The sequence below is a fragment of the Semicossyphus pulcher genome, unplaced genomic scaffold (genome assembly GCF_022749685.1).
Source record: "Semicossyphus pulcher isolate SPU_LCO1_2020_fin unplaced genomic scaffold, fSemPul1.0.p SCAF_17, whole genome shotgun sequence".
In the NCBI taxonomy this organism is placed as follows: domain Eukaryota; kingdom Metazoa; phylum Chordata; class Actinopteri; order Labriformes; family Labridae; genus Semicossyphus; species Semicossyphus pulcher.
This window is the reverse complement of record NW_027211681.1, coordinates 1384434-1396908: the sequence shown is the minus strand read 5'-3', so window position 1 is coordinate 1396908 and position 12475 is coordinate 1384434. Positions and strand designations below refer to the sequence as shown.

The window sequence follows — 12475 nt, the reverse complement described above, 5'->3', positions numbered from 1 at the left end:
CGGTGAAGACATGTGGACACGTGGACACAACTCTGTCAGGCAACACACACCTCAATCATCCAAAAGATTTATGATGGGTTTAAGTAGCCAAATGCACATGAACATGCATATATGCATGGTATATATTTCAGTGCACCAATATAGTACTCCTTTACTTATATTTCTCATGCAAAACAAATATAAAAAGGATAACCATGAACACATTTTCACAACCTGTAACACAGTAATCTAGAGCATGAAGCCACATCACTCTATTTATATATACAGTCATACCACACAACAGTAAAAATGTTTATGTTTTCTATTTATGGAGTTGCCTGTGTGCTAAAAAGCCCATGCTGCTGTATGTGAACAGTTGACCCGGATAACTAGAGGTATATTAAAAGCTCAAGCGAGTCAGTTCAAGTTAATGGCCCCTCATTTCTTGGAACCCCTTGTTAAAGGGTCAAGGCAATGCATACTCTAATAAGCATGCACATGACATGTACATAAAATTTATGATGACATGACAGTTAGCATCTGTGTTAGCTTTATAGCCCCAGGCAGTTAAGTAGGATGAGCTCATCAGACAAAACATAATATCTTTATGTTTCCAGAATTCAGGTTAGATCCAAGCTTAGTCACAGTATGTCAGGATACAAAGTTAGTCTTCCAAAGGCTGATTACAATTACTAATGAAATTAGTAAATTAGAAATTGTGGACATAAGTTCGTTAACATAATTATATCTATTTTAAGGTAAACTAGGGATTGGGAAAGACAAGCAGACGTAAGCCAGGATCTTGAAGCAATATAAAATATACTAACTTATTTTCTTGCCAAGAGTAAGATGCCAAGATTAAAGCCAGTTTATGCCTGCACATATAGTCCAGAGTCTATTAGCATAGCTTAGCATAGAGACTGGAAACATGGGGAAACAACAACCCTGGCTTTGTCCAAGGGTTGTAAAATCTACTAGCACTTCTCAAGCTCATAACTATAAGTTAACTACAAGTTTAGTCATCTTTGTTTCATCTGTAAAAATGCAGTTTTTGCGTGACACAGGTTGCTAGGCTGCTAGCAACAAACTGCTAATGAACTGCCTGTGTTAGCTTCTTAAATGGGGTACAGACATTAGAGTGGAATCAATTTTTTAACTAACTTTTGTCAATAAGCAAATAAGTGTATTTGCAAAAAAAAACCAAAATCATTTTCCTGCCAGAGTAGGCTTAAAAATGCTTAATACTGGACTTAACATTCAAAAAGCTCTCCACATTTCAGGAGAAACTGCAAAAGAACAACAAACATAAAGCTTGTGTCTGAAAAGGCATCTACAGATGGGCCTTGTGCTATCTATTACTATAAATCCCAGTAAGGCCTGCTGACCGACAGTCAGCAAATATCGAAGCCAAGAAGCAATACAATCTGTATCCGAAAGTTTTTGTAACTCATGAGGATTTGTAATATTTGTGCCTCTGAAAATTTACAACTGCAATTATTCACGGTTAGCAAGACAGTCCCAGTTATGTTTTATTGCCCTTTTCAAATCCTTGTTGCCAATATCTTAGTCAGTGTTTCAGCAGATTCCTTTGGATGTGATTCTAAGAAAATAACCTAGATTCACATGAACTGCTGATGGCCATACACTATTGCATAAAGTACTTTTTCTGATATTACGAATCTAAAGTTACATAAAAGTATTAAATCCACAATTAAACAATATCAGCAAATTTAGATATGAAGTTGATGGTTTACAGTTATTAACACCTGTGTTTTGACTGTGTCATCACTCAGGGTTTCATTTACTGGTAATTTTGTCACCTAAAATGGTGCTACAGATGGAGCTGTAGATTTGTTGCTTTATTTAAACCGTTGCACCTTACAATAAAACTGTCAGCACTATTAATCTGGGACAGAGATATTGTATGATGATCTACCTTTGATTTGCAAAGCTGCTGACTGTCTCATGTTGCTTATGTAAAGTGGGTGGCCTCCTATGACTCCTGAAGTGGATTTGTGTTTATGTCTTTTTTAGGTATTATAAAACAAGGAAATAATATTAAGTGCAGGTAGCATCATGAGTATGCTCTTATAACTTAATGCAGATACATTGCATCGCTTATTTATTTATTTATTTATTTTGCTAATCTTCACCCTAGTCTACCACTATTGGCATTTTAACCATAAGTATGTGTCTGTTCATGTAACAAGGACATATGTTGTTGTTGTAACAAGAACATATGTTGTTGTTGCTCTCTTTGCCTGTCTCTGTCCTGCATCTCCTTCTATCCCATTTTCGGCCCATCCAGTCGAGGCAGATGGCTGTTCAACATGAGTCTGGTTCTGCTCGAGGTTTCTGCCTGTTAAAAGGAAGTTTTTCCTTGCCAATGTGCCGAATATTGCTAAGTGCTACTCATGGTGATTCATGTTGGGCCTGTCTTTAAATAACATAACAAAGAGTCGGTCTAGACCTGCTCTTTCTGTAAAGTGTCTCGAGATAACTCTGGTTATGATTTGGCGCTACAAATAAAATTTGATTGATTGATTGACATTCTTAGAGTACAAATAAAGGGCTTGAGGATTTTCAAGATTTACAAAGTCAGCCACGACTCGAACCAGCCCACATACAGTTGAACTGTAATAATAATAATAATTCTGAATGGCGTATCACTGTTTGTGTGCAGGAAGAAAAAGTAGCTAAATTAGACTTAATACACTGCATTCCATTTCAGCTTTCAGGTTATTCACCCTCAACATGATGCACTAAACAATCAGATCATAATATGCACCATGATAACAAACACAGCGAGGACAGGGTTGGTAAACTTACGGCCTATTTTTAAGGATTTGATGTCATACGGCACATTGACCCCTAAGGTCAGTCCTGATGTTCAAACCCACTGCAGCTAAAATAAGTCCTCTGACCTCATGCTTGGCAAAATAGATCAGAGCCTGTGAACCTGGGTAACAGCTTACCTCTGGGAGACACTTAATGTACAGATATTGAATTATGACAGGTGATGAATCAAAAGGAGAGAGACAATTATGTCTTTCTAAGAGTTATTTACATGATCAATTAAAAGTTGGATTTTTATAATGTCAGAGATAGTGAACAAATGCTCATCACAAATCTGTACAAAATGTGTACAGACACATATAATGAAGAAAAGCAGCAAATTCTCATAATTGAGGGGCTTGAAGTATAGTCTTTTTTGAAGCTTTAAACAAGTAAAAGGACAACTATATTAGCAGATCCCTGGGACCGTACATAGGCACAGCAGTGCTGAGGGAAAATTGTAACGTGCTGATTTTCTTAAACGACTCAGCTATCCTGGGTTAAATGCAAAGACATAGCAGTAATTTAGTTTACCACTTGAAATAGAGATTTATGCTATGGCATGACACTAACCATCTCATGCTTAACATGAGAAGACTGGAAGAATGGAGAGGTGTTTGATCCCAGAGTAGTGGGCAATCTTAGGCTTAAGGTAATACAAAAAAAATCCATCACCCAAGGCTGCTACTGTTATTACCTCGGGGTTGATATTGACAATATACTCAAAGTGATTTAACCCAATGTAAAGAGTTCCTCCTCTACACAGCTGATGTTTTGTGTAGACAGCAGGTCTATAGAGTTCAGCAGAAGTTCATGCTACTATATATATTATAAGGAGTGGGCTTTTTGGAATTATTCTGTACAGTTAAAATCACAGATTGCTCATCTGGTTCAAACTACTGTACTATTAAAACCCATGGAAGATAAAAAAAAACATCCCTCAAATCATTCTATAAGCAGCCTATTATCAGACAGACTCTGGAAATGGTGTCATCTCACACTGTATGAAGCCCCAATTTCAAAGGTGGAGAGGGTGGAGAGGCTGATTAGCTTGCATGGAAATGGCTCAGGCTTCCCAGGTACCTCAGCAGTATTGGGCTTTACGGCAAAGGGATCCTAGACCTAACCATCTCCAGTCTAACAGAGGAGTTCAAGTGCGCCATAGTATGACTGGAGATGATGCTAACAGAGGCGCAAGACCCACTCATAGCCCAAGCTGCCCCAACCTTGGCTTCTGGTCATAATGCGCCTAGCTCAACATGGCAGAGGCAGCCTAGGCCTCAGGACCTGCATGCCAGCCTGGAACAAGGCGAAACAACATAGAGATACGCTGGCAGGAGGAGGCAACCAGGTGCACAAAAAGCAAGGGCAGTGGATAAGTTAGGAGAGAGTACAAAAGAAAAAGATGTCAGATGGAAAGAGCTGTGGGATACTGAGACATTCAAAGCAAGCTTCGGCATCAAGGCCGCCTATGATGTCCTACTATCTCCTAAGAATCTCAGCCAGTGGTAGAGAGAAGACCGCACATGCTCCCTCTGCCCCACACCATCCACACTAAAACACATCTTAGTGGGCTTCAGACCACACCTGGGCTCCCAGGTGAGCAGATGGCATCTAGGGGGTGAGCCTGGGATGCCAGCATTCACTGCTTAACCCTCTGGAGGTGTTGTGGGCCTATCAGCAAAACACTGCGGAGGAAGGGCTTCCACTTGACACCCTAAAGATGCCACTGCTCACTTGACCACCCTGCAGAGTCTAGACAGCAGAATGCCTTGGGTGAGCAATTGAGGGAGTGGAACAACTAGTCCTAGTGAACAGATCTATAGTATGATGTTTTCAATTTAACCTTTCCAGAACATGGAAAGGCTACATCATGGGTAAAATGGCCTTTAGTCAGGATTCAGTGTACAGTGAGGACAACCTGATATTTACCAGAAGGCAAATGAACACCTTGTTCAAGCTGCTGAAAGGCCTAATAGATTAGGGGCCCCTAGACAAGCCTCTTGTCAATCCCTCCTTGTGAGTGACCTAATGTACCCAGAACAGCTGTGTGAGGGTACTTAGCTGTTAGGCCAGGATGACAAGTCATTGCTCAGCTTGATATATGAACCATTACATGACATTAGTAGAGTTTGTTGAAGGGTATGATGGCTGTGTACTAGTAACAATATGTCCTCATTACAAGTATCCTAGGTATTTATGCTTCTAACAACAAGCATATGATCTTTTGTTTTGTTTTGTTTTTTACATATTTTGTCCACAGGAGCACAATTAGTTAATATGTTAATGATGAACACTGACATCACAAAGATCATTTTAGCAAAGTATTTCTTCTGTAAATTTCCATAAATTCATTTGATCATTTTAGAGTTCCTGATCCAAAGGTGGTTGGATTAATTTTTTCCACCAACACACTGCCATCAGGCACATGAGGGCTGCCATGCTAAACTGCCGCTGCTAGTACTGTTGCAGTGTGCAAATTGGCAGTGTTTCAGCTGCTACCAGCCCTGTCTCTTTCCATTAACTTTGCCTTGGACCACAAATGTTTGCTCTTGTTTCCATATAGATTTTGTTTATATATAGTTTAGACAGAAAACTGAAACGGATAAAGGCAATTTTGAGTTGGAAAATAAAGTAATATTTTTCATGTCCTTGACATATTCTTCAGGAAAAGACATTGAAATTGTCGTGAAACTTGTTTTTTTTGGACAGTAGATAAACATGCTAGTGGAGCGGCTAAGAGCTGATTTTAGGCAGAATCGTGCATTTGGTGATACAAGCATGAAAATTGGCATGAGCAGTCTCCATGGGTCACTTGACAAGAAAATTGTCCCAGCCACTTGAAATTTCAAGTTGGCGGCCATCTTGAAAAATGGCAGCCACCTTGGTCGAACAATTAAGTGATGTTATTGTTTGGTTGGTGATATAGGCATGAAAATTGGCATGGGCAGTCTCCATGAGTCACTTGACAAGAAAATTGTCCCAGCCACTTGAAATTTCAAGATGGCGGCCATTTTCAAGATGGCTGCCACCTTAGTAGAGCAGTTAAGTGATGTAATCATTCAGTTGGTGATACACACATGAAAATTGGCATGAGCAGTGTACTTGGGTCACTTGACCAGAAACTGCTCACAGCTAATTGAGATTTCAAGATGGCAGCTATTCTTTGAGATTGCCACCAGGATCTTTAAATAATATATTTTCTCATGTTAATTTGAGTTCCTAAAAAGGCCAAGAGTGTTTTTTTGACTGTGTTTTGTCTAACTCCTCACCCTTGACCTGTCCGATGTGGTAAAACCTGCCAGGAGTTGCCTCCTAACGGCATAGCTCTCAGGGTTCAGTGAAGTACACAAGCTCCCTTACCACGACAAGGTAACAGTCACAAGGGAGGTTTTTTTTTTGTTTGTTTTTTAAGGCCTAAAAAAACAGACAGTTACGTTGTCAAATAAATACTGAGGGATGGGAAAACAAAAAGGAAGATTAGTAAAATAGCACAGCTGTGGTGCTGAATGGACAGCACTCCAAAAAATAGAACTAAACTAAAAATGTGATTCACTGTTAGAACTGAAGACACACTGATGTGACGATGGGGAGCCGAGCCATAGGTCTACACCAGAAAACACAGGTGGCCAAGGGGGAGTAACCCTGGCAAAAAGAATACACACATAGGGTCTAGCAGGGGCAACTACACAGACATGTGCAAGTGACTCCATATCTGAAGCACTTCCAGTACATGCCTTGGTGCACCCGCATTTGGTCAACTCCCAACAACTCTCTGCAATAGGTGGAAGAGGAGTCAAAAGATTTTCCACTCCTCATCTTGTTTCATCCATCCATCATCTATTTCCGGTTGTCGCTTTAATGCCTGTCCCCAGCCTCATAAGATGCACGTTTGGCATGCTCCTTGAGTGCTGCTTGAGTTGGTGGGATCAGGTCATATGGTCTTTGTTTTCTGGCAAAGAGATCAAGCCTCGCCTCATTCACAGTTGTGACATCGCTGGATCTGTCATACATTAGCACAACAAATCTCTCCAAAGCTTGCAGGTCGCTGTCATCCACTGCAGAGGGGCATTCACTGAATTTTGCAAATGTGTTTGAGACCTCATCACACACGTCCCATGTTTTCTGAACAAGTTTTTCCTTTGTGTCCTGCTGACAAATACAACATCTGTCCCAGTTGGTTTTCTGAACTGTTATGATAACCTCTGCCATGTCTGCAGCAAATGTATAGACAAAGGCCGAGGGTTCATCCTTTTACCACCTTTTACCAAACACATTCTTGTATGGGATACAACTAGGTTCATGCTTTCGCCCTACACCTAGTCCGATCGTTCATCCAATGCCATTTAAATCCTGTGCGATCTGTAAACCATCCGGTTAACTAAAACCCTGTTAACCTTGGCTCGGCTCTGCCGCGCTGGCACAACCTGTCAATTCAGGTGCGGCTATCTAACTGATTTGGGGTAAATTAGATAACATTTGGGATACTAACTTTCAATTAGCTGACATTGAACCCCACTCTGAGTTTAACAGCAGTGATATATCAGCAGTGATATATCACCAGTGGCAGTGGTAGTGCAGATATTCACTCTAGTCTAAATTACCTGTAATCACCAAATCAACACAAGTGTTTTTTTAAGCATCAGTGTTAGAGGTCATAAAATGACTCTAAATCCTCTTTACTGAAAAAAACAATATTTATATGAGAAAATTGACCTTTTGAAGATCCATTAGGCGGCTCACACCAGTTTCCATGCTTGTATTAGCCTAAATGCTCCAATTAGGTGGCAGCCATCTTGAAAAATGTCCGCCATCTTGAAATCTCAATTGGCTGTGAGCATTTCCTGGTCAAGTGACCCATGTACACTGCGCATGCAAATTTTCATGTGTGTATCACCAACTGAATGATTACATCACTTAACTGATCTACTAAGGTGGTGGCCATCTTGAAAAATGGCCGCCACCTTGAAATTTCAAGTGGCTGGGACAATTTTCCTGTCAAGTGACTCATGGAGACTGCCCATGCCAATTTTCATGCCTATATCACCAACCAAACAATAACATCACTTAATTGTTCGACCAAGGTGGCGGCCATCTTGAAAAATGGCTGCCAACTTGAAATTCCAAGTGGCTGGGACAATTTTCTTGTCAAGTGACCCATGGAGACTGCTCATGCCAATTTTCATGCTTGTATCACCAAATGGATGATTATGTGACTTATCTGCTCCACTATGCCTTCCCACATATCATTTACACTTCAGTTTACCACAGCAGACATCACTTGTGGGGTACCACAGGGCTCAATTCTTGGCCCCTTCCTATTCTCCCTTTACAAGCTTCCACTCATTTAAACCATACGCATGATGTTTTTTTCATTGCTATGCTGATGACTCAGTTATTGCTACTGTTAAGACATAATGAATAACTTAACTCCACTTTACTTAGAGACCATATAACTTGTGATTTAACTCACCTCCAATAGCTACCAGTAAGATGAAGAATATATTTTAATGATTGGTTTTAAGGCACAGACCGGTCAAGCACCAAGCTACATTGCTTACATTTTAATTGTTTATGAGCGTTGCAGCGTAAGAACTCCAAGCAAGGCCTTTTTATTGGTTCCACAGTCTAGGTACAAGACCAAATGTGAGTGATCTGAAATTTAATTCAGAAAGGGTCACCTTTACCTGCATTAACAGTCCATAATTTAACACTTTACAAAGCAGTGAAATGTAGGTTCTTATAGATAACCGTGAATTTTTGTATGCAATCTTTTAAATTGGAAAAAAAAAAAACACAACATGATATTTTCAATGACGTAGAATTTGAACTGAAATTCAAATACAGATACATTTATTTATACAAAAAATCCCACTTATCAAAACAAACTTTCATGAAAAATGTCAATTATTCTAAACAGAATGTCAGACACGTTCGGAAACATATATTGCAGCTTTGCATCCTAGCTGTATTGCATTTTTAAGTAACCAGTATCCAGGTACCTAAAACAAACAAAGAACAAAAAATAAGAAATAATTAGATTGCAGTACTTTAAAGTAAATCCATCAAAGAACTGCAAAGACACTTGACTATATAAAATAAATAAACAAATAACCACATATATCTACGGTTTTTAGATCAATTTAAGTGTACTTTGATACCACAATGAGTCTTCAGATCAGGATTTTGTGAAACCAATGTATTTGTGCAGATTGTACAGTGACATATTAGACATCAGTAATCCAAATCATAAACAGAAAAGCATCAGACATAAAGCACAACCACAAAATTATTATCAACCTGCAAAGATTCAGATCAGGATTGTGAAATACACTTACTGTTTCGGCATCATGCTCCAGTCCTGTATCATGATGTTCCAGCTCATCATCTCTGAATTCCTTTATAACCTATTAAAGTATATCCCAGAAACATCCATTAAGTACATTATGAACATATTTAGATTCACTGCATCAGCACCAAAAAAGGGAAACAAGAAGGTTCGTTTTATAATACCTCTTTTTTTAAATTGTCATTTACATGGTTCCCATGTGAAGAGAGCTTTGGAGTGTTGGCTACACTGAAGCCAACAAAGCTCAAATATTGTATTATTGTTATTAAATATACAAATGATTAGGGAAATAAATTATGAAATTGCTCTATCAAAGGAGTTCTATAATCAGTGCCACATTTATCAGAGATGTAGCTACCTGTCTAGCAACCACACCTTGAGTATCGAGCTTCTGCCCCTCTTTTTAACATTATTTCTTGATTTCCTGTATGACATTTAGGATTAAAAGAGTGCTTTTTTTCAACACTGAATTTGAATTTATTTTACCATATAGGGACAATGCAGTTTAACATAGATCTAGTACAGAAAACAAAACTGATGTGTTGCACAGAGAGTTTATAGCTTTCGCAAATTTTCAGCTCTCTTCCCTAGGTGGGCCTTTACATATACAATGTAATAAAAAATAAAAAGGTCAGTATCATAAAACCACACAGAACTACAGATTTGAAAGCACAGTTCAAAATATATGCCATAATACAGTATAACAACAATAACAAAATAAGTAATTTACAATATAATAAGCAAAAAATGACTACAGAGCTGTCGTCACGTTTTTTTTTTAAATTTTCTGTTGAATACTGTACCATCAGTAAAAATGATAAACACTTTAACACCACAAAAAGGCCTTTGCCAATATAAATGATAGAGTTAGAGAGTAGCTAACTCACTTGTAACAGCTCAGTGTATCTTTCGGGGTCTTTCTCCATCAGAGCTCTTATCTGGCTGTTGTAATGTTCTGAAATACTCTCCTCCACCGCCACAGTGCAGGCCATGGCTCCCTCTTTTCCCAGAAGTGCGCTGGATGCACCTAGTAGATTTGACAAAAACATACAGTTTTGGCACAATATCTATGAAAGCAACCTGTCATAACTTCTTTGTCAATACTTAGATCAAGTTCTCATATATGGGTGGACAAAGGGTGGTAACATCAAAATAAACTAAATTTACCATTCTTCTATAGCAGAAACAGTTTTAACTTTTTACACATTTAAAGAAGAATGATAATTACTCAAACCAAACTAAGCTACATTAAAGGGAATCCTATCCAAACCGGCAAAAATGATTTTTCTTTCATGCATTTCTTTTGTTGTTTAAAGAAAGTTATATTTGATTTTAATAGGATGTACAAACCTAATACAAACCCAGCGATGTTCCAGAGGGGTAACAGTGCTGTGGGGCGAACTCTATTCTCAGCAAGAATTTCGTTGAATTTCTCAAGGTGTTTCTTTTCTTGATCCCACATTTCCTAGAGAAAAACAAAGATGTCAAAAACTATGCAGTCACACTCAAACAAAAAACAAACATAATTTTTTTTTTCTACTTTGTATCACAAAGGAGCAGTTGTGTCTCAGAGGTAGAGTGGTTGTCCTACAATCGGAAGGTATTTAAGTGCAGTCAGTATACCATTTTACAATGCAGCTACCAAACAAGGTACATCACGTCTATTTGAGCTTAACTGAAGTCCAATAATGACCATCAGCCATACTGGCCAATATTTTTAAGTAAAAATACACGCATACGTCTGTCCCTCTTCAAAAACGTGTGACTGTCTGTCCATACCTGTATGAGAGGTCCGGTCCTAGATCGACCCAACACTGCCATCTGGCCGGCATAAATGCGGTTGGCCCCGTATTCCCCTGCATGGTCCACGCGAAGCATTCGGTCCAACATCTCCTTCTCCTCACTGTCGCGTGGGGGCGGTATAACACTGTAAGCGCGTAAGTTCAGCTGCAGGGGCGCTGTCACATACAGTGTATGGTTAGCTTATAACATAATAACAAAAACGTAAGATTTTACTCAAACAAAGGAGTTAGTTTTTTTCGCCCACAATGTATAACATCTGTCCATACAGGGCGCTTAAGATTCCGATACTCATAAAAGTTGACCTCAGATTTGAGCTTTGAAATTTCAGCTTTAAAATAGTCATATTGTGTATTTTGACACATTGTACACAGTAGCTGCATAACTTGTGTTTTTGTTGGACTGTTAAAGAAATCAGGGCTATGCATGTCGAAGACTAGGGAAGCTATCGTTAGCTAACTGTTATGAAACATAATGTCCTGTACAGCTAATGTTACACTGTGTCTACTAACTTAAAAAGCTACAATTATAAAAGAATGGACAATATTTATGAAAAAATATATATACATACTGTATATATATTAAACATAGCTACATGTACATCAAAATCTGATTACTTTGGAGTGTTTTTAGCATGTTTGCAGATTAGCCATTAGCTGTCGCTGCTAAAGTAAACTACAGACCTAGCTCGTGCTTACCTCTGCATTTCAAACACTGACGAATCATCGTTGAACCGCCAACATTAGGCCAGGTAAATAAAGCTGTGCGTGCGGCTCTTTGCATGGTAGTAAGTTAAAGTGTCAACAATCTGTGTTGCTGAAGAAATGTGCATGCAATTGTGTGCAAACTGTCATTGAAAATTTCAGAGGGGGGACGAGGCGCAGACTTATGACGCTATCGTGTTACGAGTTGGACAACGCCGCCCATCCTCCCTCACCCCTGGCTGCTCTCCCTCATGCAAAATGACAATGCTTTTCATCGTTCAAGGCAGTAAACGTGTGTGATGAAAGGCCCCTTGGTTTCGGTTAAATCTATCTATCTATCTATCTATCTATCTATCTATCATGCACAACCATTTGTTTTGCCTGACAACATAGGCTACTATTTACTTCCATAAAAAGTGTACAGTCACAAAAGATGGGCATCATCACATGGGATCAACCTACATGGCTACATGTTATATTATTACAGGAGTCATTTCTGTCTCAGGAGAAACTTCTCCTCAGGGCTCTTCTTGCCTTGTTATGTTTTGAGATGCAGTAAAAGTCCATTTAGTCTATTAAAACTGTGACAGTTGAATATCTTTTCACATTTTGTCAGCCTGTGCAGCTCCATAGTTTGTCACTAGATGGCATTCAGTTTCTATAATGATTATCTTAAAGATTTAAGGATTTCTTCAAAGGCCCATGCTTTGAACAAATCATGTTACTTGTGGGAGCAGAAAATATACTAAATTTTGTTTATCAAGGTTAAGGAAAACTGAAAAAATAACCAAAATACATTTTAAAAGTT

At 38.8% G+C, this 12475-nt stretch overlaps 1 protein-coding gene across 1 annotated transcript; it reads right to left on the bottom strand.

Annotated features, from left to right (window-relative positions):
• Positions 1 to 8410: 8410 nt before the first annotated feature.
• On the bottom strand, positions 8411 to 11828 carry coq7 (coenzyme Q7 homolog, ubiquinone (yeast)). Its single transcript, XM_069666310.1, has 6 exons — positions 11662 to 11828; positions 10943 to 11121; positions 10514 to 10628; positions 10051 to 10190; positions 9153 to 9221; positions 8411 to 8816 (listed from the first exon to the last, which is right to left on the bottom strand). Exons 1-6 carry the CDS (start codon positions 11744 to 11746, stop codon positions 8739 to 8741), a joined length of 666 nt encoding a protein of 221 aa, XP_069522411.1. The 5' UTR covers positions 11747 to 11828; the 3' UTR covers positions 8411 to 8738.
• Positions 11829 to 12475: the final 647 nt, after the last annotated feature.

Coding starts and splice junctions, on each gene's coding strand:
- coq7 (XM_069666310.1), bottom strand. CDS start 11,746: ATGCAAAGAGCCGCACGCACAGCTTTATTTACCTGGCCTAATGTTGGC. Junction 10,629..10,942: donor GGACCGGACCTCTCATACAG/GTATGGACAGAC, acceptor GTTTTTCTCTAG/GAAATGTGGGATCAAGAAAA. Junction 10,191..10,513: donor CATCGCTGGGTTTGTATTAG/GTTTGTACATCC, acceptor CAAATCTACTAG/GTGCATCCAGCGCACTTCTG.